The sequence below is a fragment of the Sceloporus undulatus genome, chromosome 5 (genome assembly GCF_019175285.1).
Source record: "Sceloporus undulatus isolate JIND9_A2432 ecotype Alabama chromosome 5, SceUnd_v1.1, whole genome shotgun sequence".
In the NCBI taxonomy this organism is placed as follows: Eukaryota; Metazoa; Chordata; class Lepidosauria; order Squamata; family Phrynosomatidae; genus Sceloporus; species Sceloporus undulatus.
The window spans coordinates 189,054,901-189,076,176 of NC_056526.1; the positions used below are offsets into that span (position 1 = coordinate 189,054,901).

Sequence of the window (21,276 nt, forward strand, 5' to 3'; positions counted from 1 at the left end):
GCTTTATTGTTCTTGAAAGTAGGTACATGTTATGGCAGTTTTATGATTTTAATTACCCTGAGCTGTCTCAGACCTCTTGGTTTTAAGGAGAGATGTGGAATTTAAATAGACTAGATGGTGGCTTCTTTCAGCTACTCTTGTAGAAGCAGCTCTGATCTTGCTGCCATACTTTTGATTTATGGTTAAGTTTATGCACAATTTAGAAGTACTTGGTATCTCAGATTGCAAGGGGATATTTTTATTGGGTTTTTTTGCCTTCACAATTAAACACAGCTGTATGTTCTAGTGGAACATATATTGAGTCAGTTGATGAGAGTTTTATCTGAGTGATGTGGTGGTAAACGGTATCTGCCAGTAAGTCATCATGAAGGCCTCCATCCCATTTGTCAAACCCATCATAATGTTGCCCCTTGATTTCTTAGTCTTTTGTATATGGTGGGAACTGGTGTGTCTTTGATTTATCTGCGGTTGTTGAAATCTCTCTTATTACTATAGCGTTCTCTTTCTTCCAGTGGCCTTATTGTTCCAGAGAGGGAAAACAATGAGACAGTCCCAGAGGTTGTAGCCACCTCTGGCTATGCTCTTCTGCATTTCTTCAGCGATGCGGCTTATAACTTGACAGGGTTTAACATCAGCTACAAGTAAGTAAAAGTTTGATATATATAAGGGGTTGCCAAACGAAAATATTTAAATACTGTATGATAACACTGTTTTTAGTTATTCCTTGATAACGTTTCCAGGTGGTGTTGAAATATATATCACATCGCCTCTCTAAATTGGAGGAAAATGTTGAGATAACTTGGTTTCTGATAGTTTAGCAGGTGATCATTTTGAACCTGGGATGATGGAGTGAGTACCTGACTGTATTATGCCTAGTGTTTTGATTTTGGCTGTCTCCTCCTCATCCAGGTAATAGCAGCAGGTGTGGATCTTGCAACAACAGCAACAACAACAGCAACAACAACAAATTTATGTCCCTCCTTTTCCCAGTAATGATATTCAAGGCAGCATACACATTTTTAAAGCCAATACAGGGTGAAAACATATAAAAACATTAGTAATGTTTGGATATATTTAAGTTATTTTAAAAACAGTTGCACAATCTAAATGATTAAAAACATTTAAATTTTATTAAAAGACAGAATGTTTAACAAATCAAAACAGTGCACCATTAAAATCTCATCACAATTAATTACTGAAAGTCTGAGGTAAGAGGAACGTTTTCACTTGCTAATGCAAGAAGAACAAGGAGGAAGCTGTCTTAACCTCTCTAGAGAAGGAGCCCAAAGTATAATACATTCATGCACATATTAATTAATTAATTAATTAATATCCTACCTTTCTCCCAGTATGTGACCTAAGGCAGTGATTTTTGTTGCTGTTACTGTGATTCTTATGTTTGTGACTTCTCTATAATTATTCATGCATATGGACTGCCTCTCCTCTCCTTTTTAAAAAGCAGTACCTGATGACAGTTGTATTGTGCAAGTATTTGTTTGCCAAAATGCACTAGGTGTAAAGCCTTTCCCCATACAACCTGAGACTCAGCCTCTCTCTTTTGTTATACAGTATTGGCCTTTGGCCATGGGGCATGCCTGCCCCTGTTTTTGCCCTGCCATAGTGCACCTGTTTCCCCTGCTTTTGTGTGAATATACAGACCTGCCTTAGAATGGATGATGGCAATGAGGCGACCAACTGATTACCAGCTGGCTATGAGTATGCAAGTGGACACACAAGACTTTGTGGAGTATGTTGTCGTGTGTGCTTGCATTATCTGCAGGTGGCTTCCGGGAGTTTTGCTGGCTGCTTGCTGCTGAAGTAGGGCAGGCAGACATTTGCTACTTGACTTTACATTTCTTTACTTGCACCTGCTCTTCCAAAGTTTTTCTCTGTTCTGGGGGGTCAAAGTGCAGCCCTTCATGCATTGTTGTTGGACTACAACACTCAGGATTTTAGACTCTTAAGTAAGACAAATTTCAACTGTTGATGGCTAGCTCTTGCTTTACAGATGGAGCTATAAACACTTCCACAAATGGAGATTCTAGACGCTGTAGTACCATCTTGTGGTAGCAGTGAGTATTTCACTGGCACAGTTCAAACCATTTGGAAATAGAGGAAGCTGATGTAGAACAAACAGGTCAGATAGTTCTTCCATCTAGATCAGGGATTTGAATCATTAGCTCCTCCAGATGTTGTTGAACTTTAACTCTTCAGAATTTCTCATTGTTGCTTTAGCTGTCTTGGGCTGCTGCAAGGTGCGACTAAATGTCTGGAACAGTGAACTACTCTGGGGTTTAGTCCAGACTTTAAAGGAGCTATCCATGGTGCTGAGCTATATTCCTCCCAATAGACTAAGCACTATGGAAGCCAGCAGCCACCACTGCTTTTTCTTACATCCTCACTCTGTATATAATCATGTGGTTAAAAGGAATTAGGCTGTGACACAGTCTTATTTTCATGCTTCAAAGTAGAATGGTCAGCAGATTGGTCATGCTTGACAGAAACTTTGATCATGTCCATTTCCCAATGCTGTGATAACAAACATTTGACATGGCCTTTCTGTTCCTTTGCCTGCAGCTTCAACATGTGTCCCCGCAATTGCTCTGGCCAAGGGGAATGCAGGCCCACCAACAGCAGCAAAGTAGTTGAATGTGAGTGTTCAGAACATTGGAAAGGAGAAGCCTGTGACATTCCTTATTGTCCAGATGACTGTGGTTTTCCAGAGAGAGGCCAGTGCAGTAGAAATGTCTCTCAGGGATGTGTGTGCAACGCTGAGTGGCAAGGTAGGTGAGATGCTGCATCCCTGAAAGTTTGCACTGGCTAGCAGATTTGGTTCCTTTTTGGTTTGTTTGTTTCCTCTTTAATATCTTGACAAATAATAACTCCTAACCATGCAGATTCTGCTACCAAAATTTAAACTACCTTTTTTGGTTTTTATGTCCATGCAAAATTAGCCCTTCTTTTCCAGATCCTTTAGCACCCACCACCCACTTTTTGTGGGCTTTGGATGAGTATTTCCCCCTTATCTCTTCTGTTTATTTTACTTTCTCTTTCTTTAAGAATAGACAGTAGAAGCCTGATCACCAAGTCAGTGGCCTCTTCCAGCATGACTCTTCCTGAGTTCTTATTTTCTGGCAAAGCTGAAGCAACCTAATTGTAATTGTTTTAAGCCTTTTTTTGACCCTTTCACTTCACTGGTTGTGACTATGTCCCAGTTCTTAGGGTATTTAGGATCTATCAGTGGGCATGTCTGCATGGGCCAATTACACAGGTTTTTCCCTGTTCTCACCACAACTGGTCTACATGATGCAGGGCCAAAACTCCAGTTTGAGTGCAGACTGTCTTTATGAGGGAAGGCCAGTTCCACACCGAATCTGGACCATTCTTGCCTGAATCAGATTTTAAAAACTCATCTTTTCTTCTGGATTTTGCAGGAAAATACACAGCACTCCAGACTGACACTGGGTGGCTGTTTACACACACATCCAGCTGTGCCACCCAACTATGTGATGAATGCTGGGCACCTTGTTTCTGATCTCAGAGGGAGCAGCTTGTACCAACAGGAGCAGCACTGGACAGTTCAGTGGCACATGTGTTTATACACCTGCCTTGTGTCTCTCTGGAGTGTGAACATAAAAGGGGCGGGGGAAATCTGAGGCAGTTTTGGGGCCAGAATACTCTAGGAGTGGCCCAGTTTTCTGGCCAGTGTAGATGAGCCCAGCATTTGTAACATTTTGTGAGCTAGCTAGCCAGTTCACACAGTATTCTTGTACAAATACATCTGATCAGAGCTGTTAACTGTTAATATGTTTTGCTCCATCTAGGTACAGACTGCTCAATTCCTGTCCCAGCAAACCACTCATTCTGGACGCGTGAAGAATTCTACATGCCAAAACTTCCTAGAGCATCCCATAAAGCTGTAGTCCAGGATGATGTCATGTGGGTGGTTGGGGGCTACATGTTCAATCACACGGATTCCCAAATGGTTTTGGCGTGAGTAAAATGAAACTGAAATTTTTACAAAATAGTAGTACATCTGGGGATGGGAAGAGGTTCTGTGAGCTAGTTTCATGCAACTTTGCTTCTGTGTTAAATCTAGATCACATTTTAAATTTGAGAGAATAACAACACTGTTTTACATAAACTCCAGTAAAATGCTTTCCTACTCTCCCTTTGGCCTTTTGGAAGCTACTTCGGTGACAGATTTCTAAAACACAGCCTGCAGATAACTTAAATGTCCCAGTAATCATTTTTGGATTGTCGTTTTTTGCTTTTCTCTCCTGTAAATGGATGATTCTCTGTAGTTTCTTTGTAATCCAGTGTATGAATTCTGTGCTCAGTAGAGTTTGAAACCTTGCAGAGTTGGATGCTGAGAGGTCTGGTAGGAAGCCTGACCCAACCCTTAGGATGTCTGCCCAAAGAATGTGGATTCTGTCTTCTCACTCAGTTTTTTTTACTGCTGCTGCAGTTGCATCATTTGCAAACTATTTTACTCTTCCTTCAGCAGAACACAGAGCTCCATCTCATTTGTTCTCTCTTCTCTCTAGCCTCAATCTTCACCCATGTATTTTTCATTTCATCTCATCACTGTTCTCATATGCTATTTTATATGCCAAGCTGAGCACCTGTAGAGTAAGGGGCTCTCTTTAAAAAGTACTTGATGTATGGCAGCAAGCTTTATGACAGCCATGACCTTCTTTGCTTTTGTGAATGTCCCATGGTGGACAATTGTCAAAAGTGTAGAAGACCAAGTCCTCCTATTGCTAGGCAAACACGAGGCCTCTCTTAGCACTCCTAAGTGTCTTAAAGAACAATGTAGGTGAGGAGAGCACAAAGTTAAATAAAGAAGTAGCCTGAATGGTGCTTCCATCATACCCCAAGTTCCCATGGTAAGGTGATGCCTTAGATGAAGACTTTTGTGGCACCAGCAACTGCTCACAAAGAGTAACCAGAAGCAAACACAGCCTTCAATAATTTGAGCTGCAGGATTAAGGTAGAAGACTCAAAACTTGGCTCGGCTGAGGCTGCTGTTGACAGCAGGGTCTTGCAGCAGTTGCTCAAACCTATGGATCGGAAGGGCCAGCATTGCCCACCCTGTTTAGATCGGCTTTGGTAAATCCCAAACTACAGGATGTGGGGGTCTTATCTACTGGGAAAAGGGACATTGGATCTTACCTGTGATATGTCCATTTCCAGTAGATAAGAGCCCCACATTCTGGCCCACCCTCAGAGGTGCTGGCATAAGGATGGTTCATATCGACATAGTGCTTCCCTATGGGGAGCAAGCTAGATTGCTCACTGCCTGTCTCTGTCCCCGTCCAATTCTCTATAGTTTACTATCCAGAGAAATGGTTTGTTTTTTTCTGGAGCATTCGGCTGTTGTACGACTGGCTTTCTAGGGTTAGCTCCAGCCACCTGGGCTCTTTACTTCCTGCCTATTGGAGTGAGTGGGTGGAGCAGAACCCAAACTACAGGATGTGGGGCTCTTATCTACTGGAAATGGACATAACACAGGTAAGAGCCAATGTCCCTATTTCCTTGGAAGCCCTAAATGGTTTGAAACTTGGCTACTTAGAGAACCATCCCCTTACGTGAGAACCTGTTTGTCCTTCTAAATCTGTGGTGGGCAAATGTGGAAGGTTAGCCCTCTTGGGCATTAGGCCCCTTGGGTGGTGCATCCTCACTACAAATCCCACTATGTTTGCTTCCCCCAATGCTTCCCAGGACCCTCTAGGGGCAGTGGGGGCATTTCCAGCATTTTAGGCCTCCTTGGATGATTTTCGGTCAAGGAGAGAACTTTTTATTTTCAAAACAGGAGGTGACTGGAAGTCACTTTGGCTTATTTCTGGGTTATAAAAAAGGGACTTTTCTAGCCCTAAAATGGCCCAGAGAGGCTCTAAAACAGGGGTAGGCAACCTGCAGCCCGCTGGCCGGATCCGGCCCGGCGAGGCCTTGGGACTGGCCCCAGCCCAGTCCTGCCGCCGATTGCCACTGGGGTCTTTGGGGGGCAATTGTCTATAGAAGCCTCAGAAACATGCATTTATATTAACATTTTAAAAAAAATCAGCAATTTTTTTCGTGCGTTTAAAAAGTGTCCTCCATTTGAAAATTTTGTCCTACATTTGTCCCGGTTTATTTATATATTTAATTGTTTTTTAAATTTTTAATTTTTTTATTTTTTGGCTTCGGCCCCCCAGTTGTCTGAGGGACAGCAACCCGGTCCCCGGCTCAATAGGTCTCATTTTGCAATTTTGCTTTAATCCATAATAGTGTTTTCTTTATATTGCCTAATTTTCTGCTCAAAAGGTGTTCTCATACTTCCTTGAAAATATGTTATATCCTCTTTCCAGGGGCATATATTTGAGGAACAAAAGTGGGGTCTTTTTAATTAATCAGAGTCCTTCACTTGTTCCTGCTTATTGGAGGGGTAGGGCTTTATTAACCTGATGCTGCTGACTTCAGTAAAAGCTAACTAGAAGTGGCAATTCACATAGTATGCCTATCTGCAACAGAACTAAAGATTAAAAAGACATTAAAGAAGAAGATTCTTATTCATCTCTCGGATTGAATGATGTCCAAGGAGAATATTTGAAGATGGAGCTAAATGAAAATAGTATAATCTTCCTCTTTTTCATTGTATCTTCCACCAGCTGTTTGAATTTATTTGAAGTTTCTCTTAGGATATTTTTTTCCACATTAAAAAAAAAAGTGCAGAAGTTTATATTATCAGCAGAATGGTTAAGTCCAAATCAATACTGGTTTTATTTGTGGGCTATCTTTATCCATAAATATGCCTTTCATCGTTTCTTCTTCTTCTTTTGACTTGTTCTGTTCTTCTCCCTCAGATATTGTGAGACGTATAAATGGCAGTTTTGTACCCGAGAGCAAAAGGATACACCAATGTATTTTTATCCTTTTCATTCTGCAGGTATGACCTTGTTTCCAATGAGTGGCTGCCTCTCAACTCCAGCGTGAATGCAGTCGTGATCAGATATGGTCATTCTCTAGCCTTACATGAAGTAAGTGGCTTTTCTTCAGTTCTTGGGGCTTCCATTCTTGTTTGACTACTGAGCTTGCTGTAAAGAGAGAGGTTTCCTAGCCAAAACCTGGAAGGAAAAGGATTACATATTTCACATCAATCAAGGCATCTGCTCCTATTCTCACCAGTTCTGTCATTCCCTTGCTACAAGGAGCTATTTGAATGCTCAATGATGGTTAGAAATGGGTTGTGTAAGGCTGTCAATGGTACGCTTTATATGTGTTGATTGATCTCAAGTCTTACTGGTAACTATAAACTCGAGTTATGTGATGGGTAATTCTATCTCAAGCCCTTGTTGCTGTATGATTCATTTTAGATTTAGGGCAACCCTGAGGAAAACCCATCATGGGGTTTTCTTGGCAAAATTTGTTCAGAGGAGTTTTGCCTTCCTTCCTCTGAAGCTAAGAGAATGTGACTTGACAAAGGGCAGATATTTGGTTTCCATGGCCATGTGGGCCATGTATCTATCTCAGTCGCAGAGAAACAATAAAAAATATGGGGGTTCCCTTGTATCAGTCAGCCTAGACAGGAGTCTTGTGTGATCTTTTGAGATTTCAGGAGCCTTTTAGTGACTCCACCCCACTCTTTTGACAATCTCTTCTCTCCTGCCTTTGCCCAGTCTAAATGGTGTGTTGGTGACTTACTATAAATGCTCATTCTTCCAGCGTGCAAAGAGTAATTCCCTCACCGCATTCCAGCTGAATGGCTGCATATTAATAATGTGGAAGAGAATGTCTCCTCCTGGGATGGAGTATGTTGTGTATTCTTCTGAATTTTGTCTAACTGTAAAGGCAGGACAATAAAGGAGGCTCTTAGAAGAAGGGATATAGCTGTTAGGGAGCAACCAGACCAGAGATACTAATGATAATGTGATTCCTGTCCAGACAAGGAGATATAAGGGGGGAAACTCACATTCTTCTGGAAGAGTGTTCATGATTATTCACTGCGTTGGCTAGTGCACTTCAGTGCTTAATTACTGTTTTCGTATTTGCTTATGATTTAACATAAGTTTATGATTTTCATGTAAAAACAATCCTTTTGTTTATTTCTTTTTCAGAATAAAATCTACATGTATGGAGGCAAGATAGACGAATCTGGGAATGTAACCAATGAGCTCTGGGTGTTTCATATAACAAACCAATCATGGGTCCAAGCCTTCCCCAAAGCCAAGGAACAGTATGCTGTGGTTGGCCATTCGTCACACATAGTCACACTGGATGATGGTTCGGTTGTGATGCTGGTCATCTTTGGGCACTGCCCTCTTTACGGGTACATCAGCAGTGTGCAAGAATACAATCTGAGTGGGTATTGCTTTGACATAAACTCTTAATCTGTTACTTGTAAAAGAGTTCACAAGGGATTTCTTACACATCCCAGAGATGATCTTTCTAAATTCCTTTCTCTCCTCAAGCCTGTCCATTTTTCAACTCAAACTCTTTCCTGACTATTCTGTCACCTTTTGAAAATGCCGTTTATATATCATAACATTAGGTTCCATTTTTACCTTGGGCTTCCATCACACAATGTTTCTTGATTATCCTCTTTCTCAGCCTCCTCCTCCCCCATAAGACTCACTATCACTTTTGCATACTTTACTTTGATGCCCTTGCTCTGATAACCTGGCTTCTGCTGTTGTTACTGCCTCACCCTGCCTGCCTTTCTGTTGTCAAGTGCCTTGGTTTTATCAGCTCCATAGTATTCATTACTATGTGTAGTATTCACTTGCCTTTTCCAGTTTCTTGCTCTATTGTCATCTTGTTGATCTCATGTTATAAAGATTTTTAAGTACTGCTTGCCTTTTGTGTAAATGATTACTAATAAGGCAGTAGTCTGCTGCTTTTATGTTTATTGTCTTGAGTAGGTACCCTTTTAAATACATGTACATACCAGCAATCATGGGAGCATACAAATGAAAACCACGTATTACGTTTTCTCTAATCATTCTGCAGGTCTGCTTAAATGACAATTTAAAAAAATTTATGGCAGTCATCCATAACTGAGCTTTGATGGGTTCTGCTGCTGTTGAGTTGCTATGGGAAGTGACAGTGAGAAAGAAGGTCCACCTTATTCAATAACAGGAAAGACCTCTGTGAGGAAGATTTGTGCTGCTTGTAATGACTCTGTTTCATTCTTTTTTAGCATCAAACATATGGAGTATTTTGCAAACAAACGGAGCCTTGGTGCAAGGAGGTTATGGCCATAGCAGTGTGTATGATCCAAACACCAAGTCCATATATACCCATGGGGGTTACAAGGCATTCAGTGCCAACAAATACAGGCTAACAGATGATTTATACAAATACGAAGTTAATAGGCGTGTCTGGTAGGTATATCTGTATTCCCTTTGCATGTGCCTAGCTGAAGTTTAGTTCACTAGCTGGTGTTGGTGAACATTCCCAAACTAAATGAAATTATTGTATTTTTTTTACTTGTCTGTTCCTAATGTAGCGTATCAATCCAAAACCATTAAATACATTAACCCTTAGAAAAAAGTTTGGAGAACCATTGAGCTAAACAAATTGAGTGCCCCTTATCCCAAATGCTTGAGACCACAAGTGTTTGGGATTTCAGATATGTTTTTGTGGGATGAGGAAAGGGGCAGGATTTTGGAATACCTGTATTTGCATAAGTGTACATAATGAGATATCTTGGAGATGGGACCCAAGTCTAAACACAAAATTCATTTATGTTTTATATACACTTTACATATACACAGCCTGAAAGTAATAATTTTATACAGGATTTTAAATCAAATTTTGCATGAAAGTTTGTGTACATTGAACCATCAAAAAGCAAAGGTGTCGCTATCTCAGCCATCCATGAAATTTTTCTTTGGTTTTTGAAGTATTTCAGATTTGGAATTTCAACCTGTACTTGATTTGAAATGAGGAGAAGACAAGAGATGCATATTTTATAGCAGATATTCTTCACTTAACCAGTACAATTTATCAAACACTAGGGTAGAAGTATTTCCTTTCAGATTCTTAGGGGTTGTGTATTCAAACCTGTAACATCAAATTTAAGTAACTGTGTATTTATTCTGTGGTGACACTGATCTCTTTTCCTATATATAAAAGGGTATGGTTAGGGCCCAACTTGGCATGGATTCCTCTGAAAGGACAATTCAGGTCATTGGATGGGAGGTGCTGAACCTAATGGATTTTTTTCATGGAGGAAGTTAACTTGCTGTTTTTATGCTTCACTTGGGAGTGAAATAACTGGGTGGAAATATGAGAATTTTGAGGTGAGAATCACAAGTGGAGCAAGGATTCAGCTTCCCCACTTCTCTCTGTGTGCTTTAAATACATTTTATAGAGGTTAACCGGCTTCTGAAAAATGAGTGCAACCATGATGTCTTCTTTGGCTCTGAAGCTTATTTGTGATGAGCACTGCATGCAAAAACTGTATATTGAAATGTCTCAGCAACTAGCTGGCTACTTGTTCTGTTCCATAGGCCTTTGGCCCAGCTCTTTCACAGGCTTTCTGTAGCTTGTTGATAGCTGAATGCTCATCCCAGGAAACTCCGATCAGTGCATTACCTTTCCTGGGCAGTGGGAGAATTGCTTAGAAGGAAGCATTGTGTCCAGCTGATGAACTCAGCAGTTTTCCCTTCCATAAATATGCTTTTGGCACATTCTGTAGGAAAGCAGCTGAAGGAATAGTGGATATGGTGATGGTGGTGATTTGTGAAATGTATTTGCCCCAGAATCTCCATAACACTGATCTCAGGGGTATCACTAGGGTATGACTGCGGACTGCACCAGGTGACACCCAAAGGAACCCACTACTCCTCAGACATCTGCCTTTTGGCAGAAATCGGCTATGGTGTTTGCCTGTGTCTCTTTAAGTGGCAGAATTCAAAGATGTAGCCGTGTTAGTCTGTAGAATCAGTATGTAGAGAGATCTTGTAGCACCTTTGAGACTAACTGAAAGAAAGAAGTTGGCAGCATGAGCTTTCCTAGACTTCAGTCTATCTGTTTCCAAAAGCATCTGAGGAAGTAAACTGGTCTACGAAAGCTAGTGCTGCCAACTTCTTTCTTTCAGTTAGTCTCAAAGGTACTACAAAATCTCTCTACATACATTGTCCCTTTAAAACACTGGAACTCAGTGGAAGAGATGGCATGAGTGGGAAAAAGGTGAGACCTCAGGGGTTTTTTAAAAATGAATTTTAATTTTTCAATTTAATTTTTGAAACATTATTTTAAAGATTTCTTTAAAATCATCACATCTTACTGAATTTTCACATTAACCACATGAAAGAACGAACGTGTAAATGCATTTAGGCTGTGCATATGATACTGTAATTTAAAGGTTTTAATTTTAATTTTGCTAGTTGTTTATGTTACAAATATTGCCATTGCATTCAATGATAGATGGGAATTACAATTTATGAGTAACATTAGTACAAAAAGCATTACTAAGGATTCTGTATGATGTGATATAAGAGGAAGTCAATGTGTGTGTATGTATGGGTGACAGCATAACTTATTGCGCTGGGTGACGCCAGTCTTAGTGACTCCACTGACTGGTCTGTGTTTATCCTTGAGGAACTGTTGTATAGTGATCCTTTGACTTGCCTCACCTAAAAGCTTGAATTCTTGAAGGAGAGTTCTTTCTCTTGATTTAGAAAGTATCTTGAGCAGATTAGGCAGAAGTGGTCTCTGAAATCCTGTCTCTCTTTATTTCTACAGGACAATTCTTAAAGACAGCAAGTTTTCCCGATACTTGCACTCTGCTGTGATCATCAGCGGAACCATGCTGGTCTTTGGAGGAAACACCCACAATGATACATCCATGAGCCATGGTGCCAAGTGCTTCTCTTCAGACTTTATGGCCTATGATCTGGGTAGGTTGCATTTAGCATCTGAATTAAACCCACTCCAAACCCTGCTGTCCTTGAAAGCTGGTCTGTAAACATGCAGCATAGGGCTTTTTCCACTTGTCCATAGTGGCCATGTAGCTATAGATTCCTTTTTTTTTTTTTTTGAAAAATTGCAGTGAAAACTAAAGAATTGTTGCTTTGTTTTTCCTCTCTACTTTTGTGTCAGTGGAGCTACAGTGCTTGCTGTTAGTACTTTGACTTGGAAGATCTCTAACATTAAACCTGTTTGCTGGGGACATTTATGCCCTGTGCTTGAAATGTATTCCCAGAGATGTATCTGCCAGAGCTTGTGGTGTTGTTGCCATGTCAGATCCTGGAGATAGCCCTGTCCTGTCCACCTTGAAAGGCCTACTGCTCTGAAGGAGGAAGGGGAAACAACTGCCTCGAATCACACCAGTCACTCCTGGTTTGCTTTGTCGGATATTAACCATAGCAGCAGGAGGCAGATCAGCTGTGTCTGTTGCTCAGGTTTATCTCTGGATCTTTGCCATAGCTGTTTGGTCCAGATCTTTGTTTTACAGAAGGTTGCAAATAAGACATCCGGGAGAAGTTACAGAAGATAATAAAAGCACTGCAGCAAAACTCTAGTAAAAAGTTATTGTGAGAAATCATGTTTATGTGCTTGTTTTTCTGGCATATGTGTGTCTTTCAACCCATGGCAAGGCTAAATCTGTGGTTAGGGTCCAGAATGTACACACTGTCTTCCTGAATCTAGGAAAACCTATCTGACCACTGGATGCCCAATTGTGTGAATCTTGTCTTGCCAATGATGTACTCAAACTGCAGGGAATGCAAATCCTGGTTTATGCTGTGTGTCTTCACCATGACTTATAGTGACCCTAAGGCAAACCTATCTTGGCAGGGTTTGTTCAGAGGAGATTTGCTGTTGCCTTCCCCTGAGGCTGAGAACATGTGACTTGCCCAAGGTCACCCAGTGGGTTTCATGGCTGAGCAGGAATCGAACCCTGGTCTCCAGAGTCATAGCCCAATGCTCAAACCAGTACAGCACTCTGGCTCTCATTTCAGCACATGCACTATCTTCCAGTGAAGTTGCCCTGCTTTTTTTGTGTGCCACATGTGGGAGCAGAAGTAATCATTAGGACTAACATTGGTCCTGCTTTTCATTTAGCGTGAAAGTTGGGAGAAAGTGCCATGCAAATAGAGACCTCAGTTGATAAATCAGCTAATTTTTGGATAGCCAGAAGAGGGCAGCATTCAACAAATCCATAGCATGAGTGCTGTTTTCTTAACACAGGATGAAGATCATTTTATACACAGACGAATAAAATCCAGATCATCTCTTAATACCCTCCCTAGATTTTTATGAAAGCCTCGCCATAATTCCTGGACTTCTTAAATGATTTGATTTTTCCCACATACTGTAACATTGCAATCATGTTTTTTTTATTTAAAAAAGCCTCTTCTGTGGAAGAGTTTGGTGTCTGTCTTCTCGGCTTTGGATGTATTTTTAAGCAACTTCTTAAAGCCATCAAAGGCCCTTCACAATAATGTAGCTGCTGATTGTGTAGCCCTCTTGTGTTAGCGTTTCTTGAAATGCTGGCAAGCCTTTCTCCGAGAAGAGGAGCACATTTTAAGAGCAGAAATCGCTTTTCACAATATGCACACAGTTATAAATTCTTCTAGGTTTCGGAGCTGTAAATCTCAAGTTGGCTTGATTCAAAGGTCAGGAAGGAAATAATTCTCGGTAATTTCAAAGCCATTAGCTTTTCCCTCCTGTACTTGATTTCCAGCAAAAGAGGGAGAAGAGAGCACAGAGTCAACACATTCCAAATACTCCTCTTAATCTACAAAAATATGTTCCTTGGCCTCTCAGCTCTAAGCTTTCATCTTGGCTTGCTAAATAAAAAAGGGGGGGAAAGACCATTGAGAGCTTTGGCTCACTACACTTAGATCTGCCTTGTAAAAATGAGAACAACACATTTAGCCATTCAGTAGTTCAGCATAATATTAAATGCTGTTGCAATGAGCTTTTAAATAAGTCATGCAAAAATCAGTGGCATTGAAACAGCCTACATGGAGGGGGGGGCAAGGGGGGAGGCTATAGCTGAAACTGTGATACTGTGGGACTGTGACTTTAAATACTAGAGACCTGCTGTCTGATCCAGCCAAAAGTTATCCAAAATCTGAATTAGTTATCTTAGCCTATTCATCCTTCTAGCCATCCATCACTTTATATTCCACATTTGTCTCAGACTAGGATTTCAAGGTGTTTCACAAAGGACAGAAAATTACAGTAAAAGCACAGGCTGTTAAAACATACAAAACAGATTAAAATACTATTTAACAGTAATAGAATTAAAACCATTTAAAATCTTACTTTAATACAAAGTTCAAAACAGTGCAACATCAGAAAAGAGAAGGTTAAGAAGCAATATAGTAGCCAGCCCTGTTTAAATATTTGAAGAGATGTCATAGGGAGGTTGGAGCAAGCTTGTTTTCCGCTGAATAGGACCTGGAACAATGGATGTTTACTAAAAGAAATGTGGATTTTTCCCTTTGCTCTTCTGAAGGCAAAAGAATGAGTTACATGGATTTCTCATGGGTTCAAGCATCCACAGCATGAAAGTATTAGAAAAATGAAATAAATTCCAATAAGCAAACCTTGATTTTGTCATTTTATAGAAGTGACACAATGTCACTGTGCCACTGTATATAATGGGACCTGAGCATCCATGGATTTTGATATCCATGTGTGTGTCTCTGTGTGTGTGTCCCCTGGAACCAAACCCTTATGGATACCAAAAGCCCACTTTATTTGGTCTTAGTACATGTTGCAGTATTTTCCTTCTTGCTATCACTGGGAGTGTTCATAATTTTTGCTTCTACAAAACTAGGTGGCAACTATGTAATTGAACTTCCCGGCCGATATGATAGGCAAATACTCCCATATGTTGAGTCCATCACATCTGGAGGTTAGGAAGGGTTGCTGAGTGTAAATACTCATCTAGGAGTAAGCCCCATTGAAGTTGAGCAAAGTTTATTTCTCAGTAAATATGCAGAGGATTATACAGTAAGGAATTAGTTTTTAAAAAAATACTATAATCCTTACCTGTGTGCTAAGAACAAAGCGTCACAAAGAGTATCTTACCTCTAAGTAAAAATGCATAAAGTTCTTTTGTGCAAAGCCAGGGGATTTACTTAAAAAGAGGGGCTGCCCTAAACAGTGGCTTTAAAATATTTAAATAAATGCACAAAATTCTTCTGTAACCTTCAAAAATACATTGACTAATGCAAGCTTCACGTGTTTTGTTTGGAGGGAGGGTTTTAATTTTTTTTATATATAATTTATTTTGATAAAATATTGGAATTGGTGACTGACCACACAGTTGCACAAGCGATACATTGCCCATTCAGTGCATTTGTGGGCCCAGTGACACATTGGCAAGGCACAATCATGGAGGTGTCCCATGCTTGCCCCCTTCCCCCCTTTCATCCCATGGCCTCTTGTTGGACAGCCCACTTTATGTATGTTTTTATTATATCCATTACATTATTGGTGACCTGCTGTGTTTGTCATAATTTTGCTTTATGGGGTGTGTGATGGCTCACTGGTGCAACAGGTCAATGGTGCATCTGGCCATTCGTGTGACTGTGTGCTCAACAAAAGAAAAACACTGTATAGTTAGCAATGGCCCCAGCGGCTGCATTTCACCAGTCCAGGACACAAACTCCAGACTGCTTCCATAAGCCACCTGGGCCTTCTGCATCCTCACATTCATGTTGTGCTATTTATATGCTGGTGTGATAATGCATACTTTCTACATTAGAATGGAGCAAAAGGGCATTATTTTCTTCCGGTTTTTCAGAGTGTAGCTTTGTCCCTGTTTTGCCCTGTTTTGGCTTTGTGTGTTGTGTAAACTGCTGAGGCTCGAAACTGTTTTTTTTTTTTTTTTTTGGCCATTTGGACAACCTGTTTGAGGAAAAGAAAGGTGGGGATTGGCTTAACCCCCCCCCCTCCTTTCCATGATTTCTGGAAATATTTCATCTCTCTTCATAGGACTCTGCTAGGACTCCCTTAAAACCCAGCCTTTAAGATACATTGCAATATACATAGCAAATCCTCTATTGGAAAGGCCCTGTTTTGCTCTCTTTATTGCCTGTGTGTATCTGTCTTGGGGAGATGGTTAGAGCAAATGAGCAACCAGCGGAAATGAATAAAAGTGTTCATAGGCCAGATATTTGTGTATGTCTCCCCTGGTCCCACTTGACCCACTTGTCTTGGAGCTCAACTGAGCAGATGGAGTTTAACAGCAGGCCACAAGTTCAGGTCTTCTCAAGGTGCTCTCCTTGACTTCATTTCTTGTGTTTGTGGCTGTTACTTCATAGCCCAGGTACTAAAAGTTACAGGAGAAGGCACACACTTGAGTATCATTTCCCGAGCTTTACCTATTTCCCCGCCAACATTTCCTCAACTCAGGCAACCTTTTAACCCGATAAAGCCATCATCCCAAAATGTATTTGTAAGCTACCTTGTGTTCAGTATGGTTTGGCATGATGTTGGAATTGATGGACTAGCGATGCAGCTATCATTTTGCCTCCAGAGGTTGCTGCACCTTGGAGATAGGAGTCAACTTGTGAAACGGAGAGAAACCAACATAGAGGGCAAAAGAGCTGCAATGCAGGGTTTGTCTGCATATTTGCTTTCCTGAATTCCCATCAGTGGGTTTTAACTTACTATTAGCCCAAATTATGCTTTACTGTGATTCTGAATTCTGTCTTTGTGTGGGTTGGAGGACTTGGATGGGCTTTCTAAAGGCTCCACAGCACTATTACCTGGTATTCTTCGAACAGACTGAAGCTTTTCTTTCATTTTTCATTTCCTCACTTAGCTTTTGATCTAAATAGAGGATTTAAATTAAGTGGTTGGCAATTTGTATACTGTCGTCATAGACTGAAAAGTTCTGAACAATTTGAAGGCAAAGCCTGACTTTCTAGGCAGAAAGCCCCCTTCCAAGCATAGCCCAGCGATACGCCATTTGCTAAACTTGAAGGGTTATTGATTTACTCTCTTTTGCAGTTTCTGGTACAATTGCTTTTATTCCTTGGTGCATAGTGCCATTTGTTTACCTTGTACATTTATCAACAAGCCTATCTTTGTTTTCACCCTTTTTATTTACATTCTGTATATATGTGTTCCAGTAAGTGGAGATAAATAATTAGGAGTTACACTTAAAAGTAGAAGGAGATGCGCTAGACTATTTAGAACTGTAGCTTGATGCTGGATAGGTTTTCCCAGAAGGAGGTCCCAGTGAGTTTTACTTCCTCGTAAGGATGTCTAAGATTGCAGCTCTGAGATGGCTTAAGTAGAAATGCTTTATACAAAGATGCAAGGCTATTTTCTTGGCTGTAATGAGACTTGTATCTATGTACATTTTTATGCTAATAGCCTAAAAACTCTAAAAGCGCCAGATCCCATCTGATCTTGGAAGCTAAGCCGGGTCACCTCCTGTGAGTACTTGGATGGGAGACCACCAAAAATTACCATGTGCCGTAAGCTATACTTCAGAGGAAAGAATGGACAAAACCACCTCTGAATACAGTGTGCCCTTGCTATCTGCGGGAGATCCATTCTGGACCCCCCTCCCCACGGATAGCAAAAAAAACGTAGGCCCCTATGTCCCATTCTTTTCAATGGGTGAGCGATCCCATTCACACTGCCATATGCACATGTGTCATTTGAAAAAGCTGGGGCTTGCTGTCCTCAGAAGCTCAAACTGCGGATGACGGTTGCTGCAGGCACACTGTATTCATTTTCTAAGAAAACCTTATTAAATTCATGGGGTTACCATAAGTTGACAGGCTACTTGAAGACATGTGGAGTTGAAGGCTTTCATGGTCAGCATCCATAGTTTTTTGTGGGGGTTTTGGGCTATGTGATCATGTTCTAGAAGAGTTTCTTCCTGACGTTTCACCAGCATCTATGGCTGGCATCTTTAGAAAAAGATCTGTGATCACAGATATTGGCGAAACATCAGGAAGAAACTCTTCTAGAACATGGCCACATAGCCTGAAAACCCCACAAAAAACTACTTGAACACACACACACACACACAGAGAGAGAGAGAGACGGTTTTGGGTGGCTTTGTTTTAGCTTACTATTAAGAGTTGGATGGCTATGTATGTTTTGGTAGTAGAAGATCTGGGAATCCAGGAGAGCAAATGTGAACTATTTGTGTAAGTACAGTGGACCCTTGCTTTACACGGGATCCGTTCCAGGAACACAGCCCCCCCCCCCCCCCAATAAAGCTTATTCTGCACATGCTGAAGCCTCATTTAGGTGAATGGAGCATGCACCATTCATTTAAATGGGGCTTCTCGTCCGTGTGACCTCAAGTCTGTGTATGGAAAGCCCTTGTATGGGGCGAGCCAACTGTATTGGCTACATCTTCCAAAATGCTTTAAAGTATTGTACTCCCTGGAATAACGCAGGCAGGCCCTCTGTTGTCATTTAACTCACCTTTAAAGCCCTACATAGTTTGGGTCCAGGTTACCTACAGGATTGTCTCCTCTTGTACAATCTGCCCTGTACACTCAAGGGAAACGTTTACTCCAGCTGGCCAGGACTAGACTAGCAAAGGTTTCCCAGATGACTTTTTCATCTGCTGCCCCGACTGTGGAATGACCCGCCAGAAGAGATATGACAATTGAAAACACTCACTGCATTTAAAACAGCATTAAAGACATATCTCTTCTGGCAGGCCTACTCAGTCAGTTTTAAATTATGACTTTTTAATTTGTATATTCTAAAGGAAGTGCTGTTATTAATGCATTTCAACTGCTTTATAGTATTGTATTTTTACAGTTGGTTTTATGTCTTCTTGATTGTGCTTTGTGTTTTAACATCCTGTACCCCACCTTGAGCCTTGAAGAGGACTGGGAAAGAAATAGAATTTATTATATTACTATTATTATATTATTAGAATAATGAGAAATTGTTGCACTGAAAGCATCAATTAACATACTGGAAACATGCTTCTTTTATTCTAGCATGTGATCGTTGGTCTGTGCTTCCTCCACCTGATCTTCCCAACGATATCAACAGATTTGGACATTCAGCAGTGCAGAGCAATAGGTAAGAGGCCAAAGTACCTTGTGGGTCTGTATGTGAGTGTGGAAGGAAGGTGTGGGGAGAAGGACCCCCACACTCCTGTTCGTGAACAACTGGCCACAGAGGACATAGAAGGCTGTAGGACTCTCTTGTGCACCACCATAAGCCCTGATTTTGTCCCTGCTGTTTGGGACAGCAGCCACCAACTCTGTTAAGTTGAGGCTTTCATTCATAGTTTTTTGTGTTTTTTGGGGGGTTACGTAGCCATGTTGTAGAAGAGTTTATTCCTGATGTTTTGCCAACCACAGATGCTGGCAAAACATAAGTAATAAACTCTTCTAGAACATGGCCACATAGCCCGAAAAACCCACAAAAAAGCTACCAACTCTGCTTGTGGCCATCACAGCATCCTTCAGGTAGTGCACATTTGGGATTGAGGCACTAACGTGAGTAGTAGCTCTTCAGGACTGGAAATAGCTGGAATGCCAGGCTCCTACACACCTCCTTTTTATCAATCTCATTGTCAGATGCAGAGGATCAGGGTTAGGCAACTTGTTGGTCTCCAGATATATTGGAATGCACTTCCAATCTCATCATTTGTGGTTAGCATAGTTAACCGTAGAAATTATAGTCCAATGATAACTGGAAGGCCACATATTGCCCACTTCAGCAGTGGATAGGAAAGAAAATCAGGACAGTTAAGGAAGCGTGATAGCCATGAGTACCATATTCAGCCCTAATACATTGGAGGCATGATGATGTTCGTAGAACTAACACTGAAAGTGCTACCATTTAATTATGGCTGCTTTAAAAAACTCTAACTTTCTGTACTAATAGCCATTCAGCCTGGGGAATGATGGTGCTAGGTAAAGTTTAAGGCAGTAGGAAAAGACGAAGGCCATATTACAGATGGACTGACTCCATCAAGAATGCCCTGAGTTTGCAAGACTTGAGGAGGGTTCCTAGTGAACAGGATTCTTGCAAGTCTCTCTTTTATAGGTTTGCTATAAGTTGAAGCTGATCTGATGGCAATGAACAACAAAAACAATGTGGGGACCAGACTTCCAAATTACATAGATGACCATTTGTATATTGGCTCTTTTGCCCTTAGCCACATTTTCCCAGTAGATATACACACTTCATGCAGTTTAGATGTTTTTCTTTCTTATACAGAAGCATTATATCTATGTAGATAATACATTACCTGTTGAACTGCCTTAACTGCCCCATCTCTCTTCTTAATTGTCCATTGTGCTTATTCCCTTAGCATTATCCTCCTGTGATAATGAGCTTCATGGGTTAATTGAGAAAACGTACTTTTACTGGTTTTGAAAGATAACTGTTTAGCTCATTGAGTTTTGCCTCCATCCTTGCTTTGAACAAGTTTCCAACTCAGCTTTTCCACTCCATTCACTAGCTAATGTACCTCCTATCATAACAACATGGTTTTATCGCCTTTTTGAGAGCCCCGTCTTAAATCTTCTCCTCTTGGGCAGAAGCCATTCGCATCTTTGTGTTTCTGGTGGCCCTGTTCTGAACTCTTTCTTGTATCTACCGTGCTGCTTTTGACTTCAGCCATCCGTCACTTAATCTGAACAGCCACAATTGTTTGGGCCTTAAAATACCTAAAGAAGCCATTTTCACACTTCACAGCCTCAGTTGAAAAGGCTGTTTTTTGAAGTTGTGACCTCCCTTCTGTGCCTGTGAAGCTCAGCTAGGTTATTTGGGGTTCTGGGTGTCCTGCGCACTCCCTAACATTTCTGTATTTTTTAAAAAGGAAAATTCTGTAATCATAACTCATATTTCTGAATATATCTATACATAGATGGGGAGGAAAGTATAGATATAAATACAGTTGGCCCTCCACAATTTCAGCTTTGACTTTTGTGGATTTGTTATTTGCGGAAGCTGACCATAGAGTTGTGCTGAAGAACCTAGAAGTTCCTAGAGAAAACACTTCTCTAGGCATTTGTAGGTCCTCCAGCACGACTCAACACTTCTCTAACCAGTTTTAAAACTGAGTTAAAGACCATATTGTCTAGGGAAGCGTTCCCAGGGAGTCTATGACTGTAACCTGGTTGTTTTGATGCTTGACTCAATAATGGATATTTGCTGTTTCAACTTGTTTTCTTATGATGTTTCTAACTTGTTGTTTTAACTTTTAGATTGTATGCCATAGGCAGGCTTTTTATATATTCTTAATTTTATTTGGTTTTTATACAGCGCCTTGTACATTTACAGCGCTTTATAAATAAAGATAATAATAATAATAATAATAATAATAAT

At 40.8% G+C, this 21,276-nt stretch overlaps 1 protein-coding gene across 1 annotated transcript in view; it reads left to right on the plus strand.

Annotated features, from left to right (window-relative positions):
• Positions 1-21,276, plus strand: part of ATRN (attractin) — a 212,175-nt gene that overhangs the window by 59,851 nt on the left and 131,048 nt on the right. Inside the window, exons 4-11 of the mRNA XM_042466476.1 lie at positions 513-641; positions 2,578-2,783; positions 3,825-3,993; positions 6,929-7,019; positions 8,097-8,340; positions 9,179-9,362; positions 11,731-11,885; positions 18,930-19,014. Coding sequence (XP_042322410.1) covers positions 513-641; positions 2,578-2,783; positions 3,825-3,993; positions 6,929-7,019; positions 8,097-8,340; positions 9,179-9,362; positions 11,731-11,885; positions 18,930-19,014 — 1,263 coding nt within the window. The remainder of the gene's footprint in view (positions 1-512; positions 642-2,577; positions 2,784-3,824; positions 3,994-6,928; positions 7,020-8,096; positions 8,341-9,178; positions 9,363-11,730; positions 11,886-18,929; positions 19,015-21,276) is intronic.